Consider the following 18,190-nt stretch of genomic DNA (forward strand, 5'->3'; position numbering starts at 1 on the left):
CTGGACTATGGGTGTTCATGCACATGATCAGAGGGGAAGGGGGGACACTGCTCTAATTAAAGCACCCGGACTGTCTTGTGTAGCAGTGTCCCTGCACTTAAAAATGGCAGGGGAGGCGCTTTATCTAAAGTTCATCAAACAAACTTTGGGTAAAGCGCCCCTGCTGCCATTTTTAAGCACAGGGCCGCTGATACTCAAGACTGTGGAGGCTGCTGGAGCACAGTAATTAGTAATTAACATGCTCCAGAAGTCTTGATTAATCAAGTCTGCCCCAACATGCTGTAATCCCAGTTGGAGCAGCCTTGCTGCTCATGTATAGGCACCCTTGTGATCTTATGAGGTCCCTTCCAGCCCTATTTTCCTATGTTCCTATGAGCTTAGTGCAAATTGTGTACGTGTGTGTGTCTGGTATGTTGTTTATTCTTATTTTAACATTTCATTCTGTTTTTATAATTATTTTTTTCTTTTATTGCAAGCCACTCCAAGCCATTTTGGGAAAGACAGCATATACATCCCATCCCATAAATAAATAAAGAGAACTGTACTGACCAAGATGCTGTTCATCTTTGTTGTTTAAATTTCCATTCTTGAGAAATGATTTTATATCAACATGTTTAGGAAATACTTACACAGCATCCCACAAAAATTACAAGAGAAGTTAGTGTGATCTGATCTTAAAAATACCACACAAATATATATGCTTTGTATTTCAGCTTGCCTAAAATGCTCTTTTTCAGAAACTGTTCATGTCCCAGTGTCAAAAAGATCAAGATTTGTTGGCCCAGCTGGTTATAATTTAAAAAAGCTGCAGGCTGAAACTGGTAAGATGCTCATTTTCTGTAGCAGTTGCATAAATATGTAATTAGTTTCCTTTCACGTAGAAACACTTTACTTTATGGTGTGTTACTTCATTTATCACTATAGCACGCAGGACTGCTAACTGCATAAAAGTCTTATTGGTGCCTTCACTCCTTCTAAAACCTTTATCCTGGAGTTAGCAATTGCTCCTGGATAAAGGTTTGTTAGGGCAGAGGTACAGTAACAGGTAGACATAAGGAACTTTGAGAGCGTCTGTTTTTTGTGTAGTGCTTTAGATCTAATTTCCAGCACTTCTTGGCAATTGCCTCAACTGTGGTAGATGTACATGCACAGAATAGCAGAGGGAGAAGCTGGAGTAGTTTGTTAGACTAGCTCCTGGGATGACAGGTACAAGTGTACTTTGAAGGATTAGGTGTGCCTCATTTCAGCACAGAGTTCCCAATTCTGTGCCTGCAGAGCGGCCTAAGTCTGTTTTCTTTCAATGAGAATTGTTGTGTGTGCCTTTACATTAATAACAATGGCCCCAAGGTTGGCAGTACTGAGGGATAAGGGAAGGTGATGTCTCAGAGGAAATCCTTATGGCAAGGTTGGAAGTAATGTTTAGCTAGTTCGGGGTGGTTTAGATGTGTTTGAGCATAGACATATGTAGTTCCTGGTTGCTAGATATTACTTAGATCTGAGAAAATGGCTTTGAACCTTTTCCTACAGTGCTCACATGCTCTTATACCCAGAATTTTCTTATGTTATCTGTAACATCAGAGTAGTGGTAGAGAATGTGGTTTGCTAAAGTGACTTCTAAAGGAGTCAGATTTTATATTTATGTTGTAAAAATAGTTTGTGCCCAAAGTTTGAATTTGGTGCATGGATACAGCTCAGGCTTATTGGCCACAGCAGGTGTCCTTGAGCCCCTTACTTATTATGATGGCGTCCTGCCTGGAAAACATCTTGTTTCAGTGCTGCCTTAAGCTTGCTGCATGAGTGCTCCTCATGTGGTTGTTCTAGCTCGCTCTGACCTGGAATTCCAAACCTTTACCGTTAATTATTTTTTCAGTATTACTTTTCCAAAGGGGCCTGTAGTGTTCCAGCTGAGTTAAATGCCCAGCGACTAAAATAATTTGGAGAACTTTTGGAGCCATAGTTTACAGGTACTTAGTTTAAATTGTAAAATGTTTTTAGCAGGGACTGTATTTCATGGAATTCCTTGCTCAAATGACCCCAAATTTGAACCACCAAGTGCACCCCTGAGACCTAGCAATTTTTAAGATGATTCAAAATATCGGGTGCGTCTTATGGAGCTTAAAATAGTCTACCTTTAAAGAAAAAAAGTGTTTAACATTAACAACAAATCCAGTGCTTTGCTATAAGATCAAATATTTTTTTAAATATCATTTCCTGTAATCTTCACAAGTAAATACACTTTTTTATTGCTAAATACTAGAAAGCTCCTGTACTTATTCACTATTTGTTAGCAAACAGCAGTTAAAAATTACTTGTTTTGACTCTAGCCTGATTTAATGTTTATGGCATATCAAGTAAATACACTGTTTCAGCTTCTTTAGCCTTGAGACAGTTTAATGTTCTTAGCTACCTTGTTTTCTGTTCTGAGAGCCAGCTTCTTTTTTGGTTGCTGACTTTTAGACACTATTAGTCTGAACACTGTTACAGAAGTAGCCATCATATGGACCAGTTGCTTGGGGAAGTGTACAAACATAAGAATTGTTGCTTCAAAAGACTTAATTTTCATGGGGCTAAAATAAACTTGTCACAAACCTTCAATTTTCCTGAATGTGTCTTTGAAGTTACTGCTATAAAGACTTAAATTTTTGTAAAATAAATCATCTTTTGAAATTAGAATTATCTCAAGCTTGGGCAAATGAAAAATGCTTGAAAAGCCCCACTAAGGCTCCAGGGGAGGACAGTTGTTTGGCAAGCATAGGCTGCAAAACTGTTTCCATGCATGCTTCCATATGATGTCCAGGACAGAATCCAAAAAGAAGTATTTGGTATAATGAATATAAGTAACACACCTGTAAGTCAACTTAAATGTAGTTTTGCAGTGGAATGAACTTCCTTGCTCGGTTAGCTGTAGAGTACTTATTAACTTGATGTTTGTCATCAGTGTTTAATTCCATGTGCATTCTATTTCAAAGGTATAACTTTAAGTCAATTGGATGAAGAGACCTATTCTGTGTTTGCTCCAACACCTAATGCTATGGATGAAGCACGAGAGTTTATCAGTGCTATTTGCCAAGATGATGTAAGGACAGACTTTCCTTATTTAGTTTTGGCCCTATATCTTAAGAGCCTGTGTCTCACAACATTTTTTTTCCTACAGCAGGAGGTTCGTTTGGAATTTGGAGCTGTCTATGTAGCCACAATAGTTGAAATTAGGTAAGACAGTTATCTTCTGAAGTTGGTTTTCAGATTCATTTCATTCCTTAAGACAGAACAGTCCAACTGGTGTTGGGTGCATGTGGCTCAGAAGAGGCCCCTGGGTTCCCATCCATTTGCTGATCCCTCCATCACACTGGTTGGAGCAGCAGCCAGGGTCTCCAGGCTCCCCCTCCCTTCTCTGGCTTCCATTTCCTGTCCCTGCACCAGGTGACAGTACAGGACAGCATGATGCAGCCTGCAAGCTTGGAGAAACCAGAAGCTCAGAGAGACTGCAGCTATGAGGATGAGGTGTGTGGTGCGGTAGAAGAGGGTGCCTACAGCTTGTGCTGTTGTGTTGCAGCCCCCAGCTGTTGGAAGTCAGCATTAGAACATTTGGGCTGGTTGCAGACATTAAAGAAAACAAAACAAAAAACCCACACACTTTACTGGAAGCAGCAGTGCGTTACATAAAGAAAATTCCAGAGTCATGGCTGAATCCTGACTATCATTGCTCATCCAAAAGCTACAATTTAAATTCGCTTACTGCCACGGCGAAGAGCTGCACAGCATCTGTATAAATTATGTGCTTCAGCGGGGCTTTTTGGCACTTTTATCTAGAGCTGAGTCAATCAGCTGCTAGATAAAAGCGCCAAAAAAGCCCCACTAAAGCACCCGATCTATACAGACATTGGGTGAGCCAGGTTCAGCTAATGCACTGCCTCTTCTAGACGTGCTGTGCTCGATGTGGGAGGACACCGAGTTTAAGGTAAAGTGCCAGTTTGGTTTGTCTTTGTCTTGTTTGTTGTTGTTTTTTTAATGTCTGCAGGCAGCCTTGATGTCTAAATTTCCGTAAAACTCCTTGATACTGCTAGAAGAGAACTCCTGTTTACCAGTGATCAGGCCTGCCAAGTATTCCTGCTTGAAGAGAGTAACTTATTACCAGTTGACATACGCAGATTGGTAGGATACATTAGAGAGAGGAGCAGACTCTGTTGTAAGGGAGGGCACTTACAAAACTAGACACTTCTTCCTTTCCAAGAAAATACCAAAATGCTAGAATGGCACAGCAGGACAGGAATATTACCTCCAAGGCCCATCACAGATGATAGTGTATTGCATGTTATATGTAAGTATCAACTTGACAAGTTGTAACATGCCAGTTTGGCCACCTGTTAAAATGATTGCGAATACTTTCTTCCAACAAAGAAGTTAAGCACAGAAATCCTTTGGAAATTGGTTATTTTCTTAATGTTTTGTTATTTCATCTGTTTTTATGATTGTTTATTATAAACTGTCCTGAGCCTTTTCAAGGAGGGCAATATAGAAATCAAATGAATACATACTTCCATATAATGCATAACAAACATAATGTCTGCCAGGGGCCTGAGACTTTTGTAGAAATTTATTCTAGAGATTGGCATTTGCCCCATTGTTGATATTTTTCTCTTGAAAATATTAATCCTTTTTTCTTTATGCTTTGTTGTATCTGTTTTATGTATTTTTAATTGAGGTTAGTGTCTCAGATATGGTCAGATTGGCTTTCTGTTACTTCTGCACAATGATACATACTAATTTAAAAAATAATCTTGGAATGATGCATACTGTTAATTTTTTACTGAGAAATAATGCTTGCATTTCCAGATAAGGTGTGCATGCTTTTTAAACCATTCTAGGTCAATTATTCTGAAATAACCACTTTTTATTATGCAGGGATATTGGAGTGATGGTAAAACTGTATCCAAACATGACTCCAGTACTACTACACAATACACAACTTGATCAAAGAAAGGTAATAAATATTGTCAAGCTACTTGAAAAATATGGAGACAAAGGGTTTCTTTGTTTTGTTTTGTTTTGTTTTTGTTTTTGTTTTGTTTTGTTTCTAAGCAACAACATTTTGAACTGTCACTGGGATATAGCCTGTATAGTCAGGTATGTCCATAGTTTCAAACTGAGATATTATATGTTCACTTTTATAGCTATCAGTGATTGGCAGTACCTTTCCTTCCCTCTGTCTTCTTTTATTTAGTGTCCAGACCTACCATAAAAACCACATGGTGAAGAAACTAAGTTTGCAAGAGGATACAGATTTTGTTAATCTGGATCCCAGTTTTGGTGCTTCTGCACACAAGATCAGATCCTTTTGGTCAAGAGTGGTCTTCATGGTTCTGTATGCCCTTCTGCCCCCAACACAAATGTAGAAGTGGAACAGGCCCAGCCACCTCTTGTTACTTTTGTACTACATATGGCTAGGGACCTACCAAATTCTCAGTTGCATGATTTTCACAGAAAACATGAAGAACAGTGGACTCCATGATTTTTGCAAATTCACTGCAAACCACCCCTCCCCCCCCAGTAATAATGTACCGGCAGGTATAGAAAAGTGCAGAAAGCCCTGCAGTCTTGGAGCGTGGGGTGGGGACTGCTTGCAGCAGGAGGCACAGAGGCTGCAGGCAGCTGTGCCATGGTTCTGGGCCAGCTGTCAGGCAGCTGGGAGGCTGCCCTGGAGTCCACAGAGCCCTGGCTCAGCTGATTGTGCACATGCAACCAGGCTGGGGCTCTGTTGACTTTGATGCAGCCTCCTGGCTGCCTGCCACAACCGACCTAGGACCCACTGTATAGCTGCCTGCAGCCTCTGCACCTCCTGCTGCGAGCAGCCCTGTCCTCACCCTCCACCCTTCTCTTCTCCCATGCTTCAATACTTGCAGGGCTTCCTGCCCTTTTCTCTGCTTGCTGGTAAGTGGTTTGGTTGGGTTTTTTTGCAGCGAGCCTGCCAAAATGGTGGAGCCCACTGCTTGAGGATGGCCCAAAACCACAGGTTAATTACCCTGATTAAACATAGAGAAGACGTTAACCCATACTTAATAACACATGGATTAAGGGTTTCCTCGGGCTTAATCAGGGGTAATTAAGCTGCAGTTCCAGGCCACATGGCAATCTGCAGGGAGGAGCGGAACTGCCAGGACCCCTCAGCCAACTAGAGGCATGGGAGCAGCCCACAAAAATGACAGCCAGCCCCAGGATTTGCCCAAAAAGTTGGCCGGCTGCCTCCTCAGTTTTGGTAGACCCCTACACATGGCATCTCCCTATTCAGTTAGTGTGGCCAAATGACCCTGTCCTGCTCTTTCTTCATCCTTCAGTGCAAAATTGTGCAATGTTTTTGCACTTGCATTCTGAAGGGCATGAGCAATATATTTCCACTGGTGATAGAATTATTCATACCATTCTCTGGCTACAATTTTTAGACTATTGCTGTGGTTAATTAAAAAACAAAAATTCTGCAACTTGGCCAAAAACACATTCATATCTCAGATTATTATCACAGATTTAAACTCGAACTCCTACTTGGTTCCGCCGGCACATAATTTTACTATGAGACATTAGTGGCCATTATATACGTGCTCTTGGAGTGGGGGTGGGGAGGGGAGACCTGGGGTGTCTCATGTATTAGTGTCCCCATGCTTAAAAATGGCAGCAGGGGTGCGTTATCTAAAGGTTGCCAAACAAGCTTTAGATAAAGCACTACCATCGTTTTTAAGTACTGGGGTGCTTATACACGAGACACTGGAGGCTTCTGGAAAGCGGTAATTACTGTGCATTGGAACAACCTCCCTGCCCATGTATAGGTGCCGTTTGGGTTTTTAAAATAAAATTAACAAAGAGGAAAATGGTTCATCTGTAAAGAAGCTTCTATAGATTAACATTTGTAGTACTTGCCATGTGGAAAAACTTCTTTGAAAGAGGTTTGTTGACCAAGTAAAATTATTGCAATACTGTGTTGGTACACTAGTAATGTATTTTCCCACATACCACATACTCCCAAAAAGCCCATGTACCTTGTTTCTGGACAGAAAGAAAATTCCAGAGTTATGGCTGAATCCTGACTCTCATTGCCCATCCAAAAGCTGCAGTTTAAATTCTCTCACTGCCACAGCCAAGAGCTGCTGCAAATTCATCAGAAGCTGTAAAAGGGTTAAAACTAACCCATACAACCTCTCCCTTCAGCTGGGAGAGGAGGACAGCTCCATCAGCTTTTTCAGCATTGCTGTGCTTCAATTCTATTGCAGAAATCGGCCTTCCCACCCAAGACACGTACCCCACTTTTGGAAGACTGATTTAGGGTGGGGAGGGAGTGTTTATATGGTGTGTGATCCAAGTCTCTTCAAAAAAGATTTTTCACCCTTGATGAAAAAAGAGTACTTATCCAGAAAATTACCGACTTATTTGGAATGTAACTGTTTGTTCAATTGAAAAAAGTTTTGTTTCTTTTGGAATCTGAGAGATCTTTCCAGATATGAAGTTGGTGGAAATGAATTTACTATCATGTTTACATTACCAGGCAGCCAATTCCAGTACTTCCATAGCTAGCTTGAAGATCTTGCTAGGTACATCATAGTAAAAGTTAAACAAAGCTTGTCACTTTTTGCAGCAGCTGCTGCAAGCATTGTATGCAAGTATAACAGGATCAGGGATCAGATCAGTTTCACTCTGCTGTTGGCTGACAGCTCAGATTAGGGACAGAAACAAGCACTGGAAAGAGGATTTGAGAAGGGCTTGAATATGGAAGTAGTACAGTCAAATCACCCGTAGTGCAGCAGCTAGAAATCTGGTTGAGGAGCAATTATAGTGCTCTTTCTTCTAGCAAGCTAAAAAGTAAAGCACTTGTATGTGAAGAAAAGGGAATGGTTTGAGAAGTTAGCTAGCAGCTAATCAGAAGAAAATAAGGCACTAGCTACAGTCTTTGGAAAGCATGCAAGAGCATCCCAATACACTCGCCTTTGAGGACAGGCATGCAGTAGGCAAGAAGACAATCTCTCCACATATTTTCCGTAGCCAGTAAATCACCTTCCCCATCATTTGTACAGGCCTTTGGCCTGCAGATTTTAGCACTCCTGCAGTGGCTCTGGTAGCCTTTCCAAGCCCAGGTGTGATGGGAAAGAGTGGGCAAGTGAAGAAGTGATTACTGAGAAGTCAGAAGCAAGTGATTAGAGGCGGGGGTAGAAGAAAAAAGACTCGGAATGAGTAGCTAGAGGATGTGATATAAAGGAAATGAAAAGCAAGGTAATGGGAAAAAAAGAACAAATGAGACGTAGGTCAGTCATTTGGGAAAAGATGCATATCAGTATTATAGAAGTGAAGCTAGATTGGCAAAGGAGTTTTAACAAAAACAATGTCATAAATTAAAGAATTTTACATTATATAAAGGTGAATATATTACAATTAAATATAGGAAAACATAGCCATGTGACATTTAAGTTAGGTAAATTACAGGTACTATGTATGACAGAAGTAGTTTTCTTCTCAATTAATAAACTTGTTCTTGGGGTCAGTGGATAGTAGGTCAGTATCAGTCACCAGTCCCACCTGGCAGAGAAACATACCTCCTGTATTTGTTGTCATGGAAAAATATTTTTTGCTTACATTTTGACCCTGCTCTGAGCTGTCTGGATGCTTATTTATTGAACATTGCTGTATTCCATCATCAAAAACCAGCCAGAAGGGAGGCAATGTTTTGAGAGAGAAGATAGTTTTGTGTCATGTTGCATATCCCTAATAGATTAGCAGGGTATTTCCATATTCAGGGCAAAATTCTCACATCTTATTCTGATGTAGAGCTCCACTGGGACTGGCTGAAAAAATATTGCCTCCATAGCTTCTGGTTTTGTGGTAGTTAACTTCTGCTGTTTACCCATTAGCTTGTTGTAAGACACACTGGCTGAATCCAGTTTATTTTGAACATTGTAAATACTTCATCCTAATTGGAAAGTATGTGCCCTACTAATTTCATATTGGGTAGGATTTTTTTTTTAAGCATGAGCTGTTAGTCTTACTAATTTGTATTCTTTTCTGAGTTTGAGAGAGAATTTTAATTTTTAAAATATTGTATCCTAGATTAACCATCCCAGTGCTCTAGGATTACAGGTTGGCCAGGAAATTAAGGTATGTATTTATTTACATACTTATTACCTTGAAAGTGTTCACAAACTACTGGTGTATATCTTTCTCAGTAGCTGAAAGTGTAACATGTATATCACTTTTCTTGTATGATGTAATTTGCATGTCATCCTTGTTTTTGTTTGGAGAAAGAAAATATACCATATTTCCTCAAATATAAGATGGCCCTAATTTATGAGAATACCCCCTCCCCATAAGTAGATTCCATATATTGAAAATGTGTGTATATTTGTTATAACTTTCAAGGTATAGAATCTAATTCTTGGAGGTTTGCCTTGAATTTGCCCCCTTTCCACTGCTACAGCAGGGAAAATAAACCTGGGGGGATTAGGTTGCCCCCTTGCCCTCTGCCCCTCCAGCAGCTTCCCCCTGTAGACCCTTTCGCTTCCCCTTTTTTCAGACAGTGCTCCCCCTGAGCCCATAAACATGAGGAGCAAATTTTAAAACATTAAAGGATGAATTAACTGATACAAGTTGTAGCACAGGTACATCACAAACATACTTTTAAGCAAAACTTTTGTACCTCTTTGTATAGAATACAGACTATGCATAATATTAGTCCAAAGCCAAAAGGCTCATGATTTACCACATAGTTCCTTAGGCTGGGCCCCAGCAGAATCAACAGCATTTCAAATCATGGTGACCCCATAGCTCAGCACAGTTCAGTGTGTGTGTGTACAGGTTTCCACCACTTTATGCAGGCTATGTATATGTGCTTTTGCTCTTATGCTATGACCCTTTTTATACCAAAAATTCATTATATGCAAGGTAAATTCACTCTTGTGCGATTGGTGTGGTGGAAGCCTGCAATCAGCTGCTTCGTGCAGTGCATTGTGGGAGTGATGGGCACCAAAATATAGTCTTCTGTGCGGATCTGTGCTCCTCGCTCTTTGTCTGTGACGTGTTTCTGTAGTTGCCATTCCCACTGCGATAGTGCCCTGTGCTTGTGTGTACTGTCTTAACCAAAATTGTCTTGTAAAAGTGGTAGAAATGGGCCTGCGGGTCAGTACAGTCGAGGTCTTGGAACGTATCCCTATTTGTTACATTGTAAAGTGGGTTCCCTTTATGTGAATTCAAGTTGTGTGCTATTTTCCAGGAACACACGTACAGCATAAAATGAGGGAAACCTGTACTTCCAGTACATGCCCCATACAAAGGATTCATGTGTTAATTAGCCCCACTTATGACTGAAACTGGATGTTCTTGTTGTGAGTCCTGGGATCCTCTAAAAAGTTACATGCAGACAAGGTGCAAGGCAGCCTGGTCTGGCTTCACCTCATGGAGGATGGAGCCATACTAATAATCTGCACCTGGCAGAGAGAGAGGAAAACGGATTCTGGGTGAACTGTTTGGGACCCTGTTTGGTGATGTTTGACAGATACAGAATACTGGTGAAGAAACAGGAATCATTGGAAATGGGAAAGAAAGGCACAACTCAGCTGTGGGAGTGAACAGAAAGTTGAATGTATTGGATGTAGTGGGTCACCATGACTTGAAAAAGCTCAGCACTGAGGGGGACTGAGTGTAATGCGCACTACTATATATCATATTCAGGTGGGCTGCACTAACCTAGCCCTCTTGTAGGTCCCCATTACACAGACTTGAACAGTTGAGCTCTGCTCAGTCAGTAGAATTTGGAACTGAGTTGGCAAAAAATAAAAGGATCGGTATGTGTTTCCAAGATGGATCCTGTGTTTTTTATAGTCAAGCTCAGCATTGGCTAACTTTTAATCACCTTCATAGTTGATTTCTGTTACTGAATATGTGCTGCTTTTGGCAGCAGTTTAAGGATAGACAATGCATCTAAAGAAGCTTTCTTATATGCAGTTGTAAGATAAGGAACTTTTTCCATGCAGACTGGAGGAGAGGAGGGAACTCATCTTATATTTGAGTAAATGTGGTAGTTATCTAATAGGAAAGACTGTAATTTACCCTATTTGAAAGCTTTCTATCCTTGTGAAAGTCCTGATGCAGCATCCTTGAAATACATGGGTTTCAGTGGGAGAAGAAATGAGCACCAAATCAATGTGTTTAAACAAAATAGACATGATTTTGCTTGCCTTTTCATATTCAACCTTATATTTCTTTAATGTCAATTAATTCTTACACTGACATTTAATATAATCTTGCCACAGTCTAAAATCCGTTTCAATTCTTCTTAACAGGTGAAATATTTTGGACGTGATCCAAGTGATGGTAGAATGAGACTTTCCCACAAAGTACTTCAGTTCCCAGCGACACCTGTGGTGAAAACCCTAACTGACAAAAACAGTATTGTAATGAGTGGTACAAGTCCACAGTCCTCTAGCTCATCATCCTAATGACTAGCAAAGTCTTGAAACAGTTATGGATATTTCAGTATACTGTTCTTCTCTGAAAAATAAACAGAATAGACAGCTGTTGTGTGAATGAAAACCTTGTCCCCCACAGGTTTGTACATTGTACAAATAATATTTTAGTTTTGTAAAAATGCCATTTGATGCCAGTTGATATTTAACCATTCAGAGTAGTTGTCTATTTTCTTTTCCCGTGTTATGGTTTCAACAAAAAAATTATGTTCACTGTGGTACAGTTATAAACTATGTAAAATTGAAAAGTAAAAATAACAGTTTTGGGCACTCTAAATAGTTCAGTATATCTGAACTTTCAAAAAAAGACTTATTGTTTTTTAAAGTTCACTTGAAATGCCACAGAGGAATTATAAAGCCTATTCTTAAAGCATTGTTGTAACGATTGCTGCTTTTTTAAAAAATTCTAAAACTTTTTAAAAATAATTTTAGAGTTTTAACATGCATTTGGCTGTACGCTAGGTTTAATTTTAAGCATTTGCAGAAAAAAGATCATGTGTATATTTTCATAAGTCAACAGAATAGTAAAATGAGTGGCTATAAAATGTGGAGAAATCATGCAGACATTGGCAAATAAGAAAATTAAGTAGCAGTAAAAACTTGCAATATTGTCATTGGCTTAGAATCTAACTCTAAATTGGAGGACCTACTTGCTTATCTTTAAAAAATGCAAAAATAAATTCCATTCAAATGCATTTTTAGGAAATATATTGGAGGTTGACTCTTTTTTTTTACAGCTGGTTCTGTAAAAAAAACATGGTGTTTTAAAGACACCCTCTCTTTTTTTTTCCAGGAAAACATCACAGTAATTAATGAAAAGAATTCTGCTTCACATAAAGTAATGTGTTAGACCAGGGGTGGGCAAAATGTGGCCCGGGGGCTGAATGCAGCCCGCCAGGCCATTATATCCAGCCCACGGGGCCCCTAAAAAATTTAGAAAAGTAATATTTATCTGCCCTGGGATGCCTGTCATGTGGTCCTCAATGGCTTGCCAAAACTCAGTAAGAGGCCCCCTGCCCAAAGTAATTGCCCACCCCTGTGCTAGACTCTATAGTATAGATGATAGTAAATCAGCTAATGTTTACAAAGAGGAGGCATCCAATTTCAGCAGTAATGTAAAGCTTCAAAATATTGTCTAAATTCGAGAACAGCAGTAATGAGAATCAAAGAACCATCTGTTGCATTGGCTGGAGAGCAGGTCTATGTAGTTCTTTAAAATAGCCAATTTAGTTCTTGAAAAGTATTCCAGTGTAAATTGTAAAGGTAAAAGTAAGAAACCCTCCATTTTGACAGTCCTGTACAAAGGGAAAAATGAACTCCTCAACCTTTGGTTTTTGAAATGTGACACTTAGTTTTACACCATGGCTACCAAAATATAATTCTGAGTCAAAATGCAGCTACAGTACACAACACCAAGATGAAAGACATTAGGAAAAAATCTGCAGGAAATGTGAAAACACTTTATTCAGCGTGAGTAATGTTAATCTCTGTTTCATGAATCACCATTTCAAATATAAATACTGTCATTTGTGGTATTTAAAATGAGAATACCGTAAATGTTCATAAACCCAGAATAAAATAAGAAGTTAGGAATGTTAGGGCATTACAGTAGCATCTTTTTAATTGACTAAACCAGTGATGCTCAGCCTTTTTCCCTGGAGGGCCAGATGGGCAGTGCCTGGTCCAACCACAGGCCAAAGGCTGGTTCCGGTCTGGCACCCAGGGCCAGCACAGTGCGGCAGCCACCATATAGCTACATGAAGGGCTATAGCAACTTGGCCCTGTGGGGGTGGGAGAGTAGCTTAATTTAGCCCTGGGGTGGGAATATGGGGGGTATGGGCTGGCATCGTGGGAGAAAGAGGGCATGGCCCAGCTCCTACTGGGTGTGCAGGGCTTGGGGTTTGAGAGTGTGGCTGTGGGGAGGGTGGTTGTATGAATGGCTACTGCTCCCTCACCACCAAATTTCCCAGTCCATGCAGAACCCCACGGTCCAGATGTGATGGCTCCGTTGGCCCATTTGGCTTGTGGGCCAAAGGTTGAGCACACCTGGAGTATTTTCAAAAATCATGTTTCTAAAAACGTTGTTAGATTATGTACACAGTGATCTCATCACATCTCTTAGAGTCAAAAGGATGTTTTAAAAACACTTAGAAGATAAAGCGTTTTTCTAAATTGATGTGTGGAGACTTTCACAATTAAGATACTTCTCATGCTGATCTGGATTTGGAAAATCCTATTTAAGAAGAAAAAACCAAGTCCTTTATTAAAAGGCAAATGGGTTCTAAAGCTGCCAAAGAAAAGAAATGAAACAGTATGTAGGGAAATACTTACCTCTTAATATAAAATAAACACTGGTATTTGGAAGAGGTGAAATGTGAATGTATAGCAACAATTATTTTGCTGCTTTACTCTGAGTAAATATTAAGAAAGCATTGACTGGCACTACTGGATTTTGAGTTATTTTTCTTTTGATTTCATAGTGTAAAGCTGAATTGTAAATCTTACCCTGATAGTCTTCTGCTTTCTACCCTATTCTGGTATTTCTAATGAAAATCTTTTTTTAAACTTCCTGCATTATACTGTGTTATTACAGGTGAATACATTTTAGGTCACAGAAAACAAGTAATATTATTTGGGTATCACAGGCTCATCTCACATTTGCTCTCAATCAAAAGCTGAACAGAAGATGTTTTACCTTCTTATGGGACTACCTTTGGGAACTCTCTCCTCTGCACCACCTTCTTCTCAAGAGTACAGGTTATTTTTCATAAGCACAGGAAATGTTTCTCTTTTTCCTTTTAATAGTGGATGAGAAGGCCAGGAGACAGGTCTGTTTTTAAATAATGCATATCTCTTGGTTTTTGAGGCACATCATTGCCTCGTAACTTCAGTCTTGCTGTTGTTTGCTATCTGACGTAAATCAAATCCTGGTTTTATGCATTCACTTTTGAAGCAGGATGATCAGATCATTTGAGTAGCTAGGACTTTTTAAATGAAATTTTAGTCTAAGGTTAGTCACTTAATTCTGCCTCTATGTGGGCATGGTCCAAGAAAAGATGCTGGCATTGTAATATTTCATAGTTGGTTCGATTACTTCTATATCAAGTTTGGTCACATTGAAAAGTGAAACTTGCGTATATGTGTATGTGTATATATGTATTTTCTACTTGCCAGCCATGCAAATTCAAATTATGACATGAAAGTCAGATTCTTTCTGTTAATACACTACCACCAGTGTGAAAGAATTTACTTTTGGAGCTTAGGTAACAACTGATGTTTCTCGAGCCAAAATGAACCAACCTTTTTCAATAACTGAATTTGGTCTTCTAAAGTAGTAGGAGTAAAAACAGGTTTCTATGAAAGTATGGAGGCATAATTCAGAAGACCCACCTCATGTTGATATTTAGAATATAGAGTTGTTGAGACTTTGGGGGGGTTTATTTCCATAAGAACTTCCATTTACTGGATCAGACCACAGCTCCATCTGGCCTGGGATCCTTCCTCTCTCAGTGGTACAGTGTGGATTCTGAGGTGAAAAGGACATGTCCTGAATTTTCTACCACCTGCTTCTGTCCCACAGCAGCTTCTAACAGAGGTTTAGGAAGTTCTGATTTGGAGGTTGCATCTCTGTCTTCCATGTTCAGTATTTACTGATGGGCCTTCCCTTTTTTAATTTTTACAGTTCCCTTTTGAACTGAGCTAAAGTATCAGGCCTCCACAATATCTTGTGGCAATGAGCTGCACAAGTTAATTGCATGTTATGTGAAATAGAACTTCCTTTTGATCGTTTTAAAGCAACTACCTAATAGTTTCATGTCCTCCTGTCTCTGTTCAGAACATACTGTCTGACTTTTCCCTCCAAATGGCTAAGGAGAGTCAGCTAAATGATAAACCCCTGTTTACTTTCTCTGCCCTATTTAATATGTTGTAGACCTCTGTCACGTCCCTCCTCAAGCATCTCTCCTAAGATGAAAAGTCCTGCCCTATTTTGTCCCCGTCTAGAAGCCCCTTTGTATCGTGACCATCCTTATTTCCATTCTCTGTACCTTTTCTAGATCTATATCATCTCTTATGATGGTAGGCCCAAAACACCACAAAGTAGTCAAGGTGTGGGCACAGCATAGATTTTATAAAGGGGTATAATGATGCTTTCTCTTTTGTTTACATTTCCCTTATTAATAATTCCTAATATTTTGTTTGTGTGTTTAACTGTTGGTAAAAACTGAGCTGATGTTTTTTGTGAAATTTCCACAGTGACTTTCTGGGTGGTAACAGCTAAAATGTATATGTGCACTGTGAAGAGTTCTATTTTGGGTTATTTTTTTCTTACTAGTAGTAGGTTTGATACTTTTGTGACCATCAAAAAGTCATTTTATGCCCCAAAATGCATAAATTTAACTAGTTCTCATACTTTAAGATGGAAGGGAAGGAACCTTACAGATCATCAAGTCGAGGCCCCCTGCACTTGGGCAGGAAAGACTGCTGGGGTCAGATGACCCCAGCAAGGTGAGCGTCAGGATGCTTTTTGAAGATCACCAGGGTGGGTGACTATACCACCTCTGCGGGGAGCCTGTTCTTAATGAGAATGGGGTGAGAGACAGTGTCAAAGGCCTTCCTAAAGTCCAGTATTTGTTCAGTATAAGAAATAATCATACAAAAAAAAAGTTGAAGTTGTCTTGGATAACAAGCTGATTTCTTCTGTAAGGATAGCCAACTGAAGTTTTTAAGTCAGATACCTTTCAGGTGACAGACTGAGGGGGTTTTTTCATGAGTCATGACCATCCTTTGGTGTGATAAAATTCTTTAATGAGAAAAGGAACCCTCAGAAGCTGCAGTTGCTCCTTTAATTCCTTGGTGGTATCTAAAAACTACTTGCTGTTCTTTACCATGTCTCTTGTGTTTATCTGTGGTTTAAATACAGCAATTTCAACTGTCACTGTCTCAATCTAATCCAAGCATTTCAGTCAAAACATGCAACTTCGATTTTGAGAAATATAAAGAACTGCTGGACTGTGTTGCTGATAGGCTTTTCCATAACTTGGAGTTCTTCTCAGAACAGCTGCTTCACAATTTGCCACTGGTGAGTTCATTATAAATCTAGGGCCACTGATATTTGTTTGCACTTTGGATTCCTGGCAAGTGCTCGGGAACTATGGAGTTATTTACCTTTTTGGCAATGCTTGGTTCTCTTAGTGGCACTTGTTAAAGTGGATGCATCTTTCAAAGCAAGGTGCGTGCAAGGCTGATATATCTAAGGGAGAAAATTCTTCAAATTCCCCTTTTTGTTGATGTACTACATAGACAAAAGTAATCAATTCAGTTCCTTTAGCAAGGTGTGTTAGTTCCTTTTAAGGGAAAATTGTTCACCAACACTGACATTCAAAGTCCATTTTCATAACCTCAGTTAAGAACAAGAATTTTGATAATATCTATTTTTTTCTGAATGTTATTAGTTGTATACTTTTCATCTTTTTAAATTGTTTTTATATCACCTTTATATTTTGGAACTTGTCCTTCAGTAAAACCAAGTTGATCTTACTCTGAATAATCTAGTAGGAATTTTCATCTATCTAGATCCTTTGAAGTTTGATATCTTGATCTCTGAGCCAGCTCATTTATCACCAGAAACTGTCAAGACTCCTTAGTAGGATGATACCATAGCTGCAAATGTGGCTCCTGAAAGCTGTGATAAAATAAACATAACCAATGAATAAATTGCAGTCAGAAAATTAATGTTGTTTGATATGCTAAAACAGTCACATTAGGTTTCAGAGATTTCCTCAAGGTATGAAGGATCATGGGTACTAAAGAGCTGGATGGGTCAAGAATGTAAAATCTTAAGAGTTTTGTTGGACTAGGGCCTTCATTCCCTGGTTTTATATTATAAAGTGATTTGCATGGAACTATCTGTGCAAAATATAAAACTACAAAAAATACGTGTAGTTTTTCTAACCAACCCTTGGATTCAAGTACACTCAGTAGGTTTAATATTTGATGACACCTTTTGCTTTGAGAAATTCCATGTTTCCAATTGCCAAAATCACATTTCAGTAAAAGCAGTATTCAGTCCTATTGCATTACCATTGCCAGTGTTTGTGTCTAGTTGACAAGGAAAATTAAAAGGTCTTACCAGCTTTACCAGTGCTGTAAACATGATTCATTCATACACCACTTCTCATTGAAACTGCACAGCACCAGTCTAATACTTGTTTTCAGGATATTAATTTTTTTGGTTAGCTGGCTTGAGTTCCAGGAAATTAAAATAGCATTGAATCATTCTTGTATGTAACCTCACTATGTTACGTATTATCTTCTTAAGTAAATGGTGGTCTTGGTCACCATTCTTCACAAGGTGACAAATCACTAATTTGTTCATTTTGAAAACTGTTTGTAACCATTTCCTGTTGTTGTAGACGAGCAGCCTGAGTCACCATACTGTTGACCTCATGTAGGTTATCATTAATCATATCGTAGAATCATAGAAGTAGGGTCGGAAGGGACCTTGTAGATCTTCAAGTCCGACTCCCCCACCTGGGCGGGAGAAAAGACTGGACTCAAATGAGTCCAGCCAGGTAGTCATCAAGCCTCTTCTTAAAGATCCCCAGGGTAGGAGCCAGCACCACTTCCCTAGGAAGTTGGTTCCAGCTCCTAGCTGCCCTAACTGTGAAGTAGTTCTTGCGGATGTCTAATCTAAA

At 39.4% G+C, this 18,190-nt stretch overlaps 1 protein-coding gene across 2 annotated transcripts in view; it reads left to right on the forward strand.

The window, feature by feature from the left end:
* Nucleotides 1-12,190, forward strand: part of PNPT1 (polyribonucleotide nucleotidyltransferase 1) — a 58,716-nt gene extending 46,526 nt beyond the window's left edge. Inside the window, exons 23-28 of one of the 2 annotated variants that reach the window (XM_019516668.1) lie at nt 738-821; nt 2,970-3,076; nt 3,158-3,210; nt 4,903-4,981; nt 9,085-9,132; nt 11,313-12,190. In XM_019516668.1, the coding sequence (XP_019372213.1) occupies nt 738-821; nt 2,970-3,076; nt 3,158-3,210; nt 4,903-4,981; nt 9,085-9,132; nt 11,313-11,468 (527 nt within the window). In that variant the 3' untranslated portion in view covers nt 11,469-12,190. Of the gene's footprint in view, nt 1-737; nt 822-2,969; nt 3,077-3,154; nt 3,211-4,902; nt 4,982-9,084; nt 9,133-11,312 lie in introns of both variants that reach the window. The other variant, XM_019516667.1, reaches the window with a different exon arrangement.
* The last annotated feature ends 6,000 nt before the right edge of the window (nt 12,191-18,190 follow it).

This window comes from Gavialis gangeticus, unplaced genomic scaffold, assembly GCF_001723915.1.
Source record: "Gavialis gangeticus isolate Ggan-Ray unplaced genomic scaffold, GavGan_comp1, whole genome shotgun sequence".
Lineage (NCBI taxonomy): Eukaryota > Metazoa > Chordata > Crocodylia > Gavialidae > Gavialis > Gavialis gangeticus.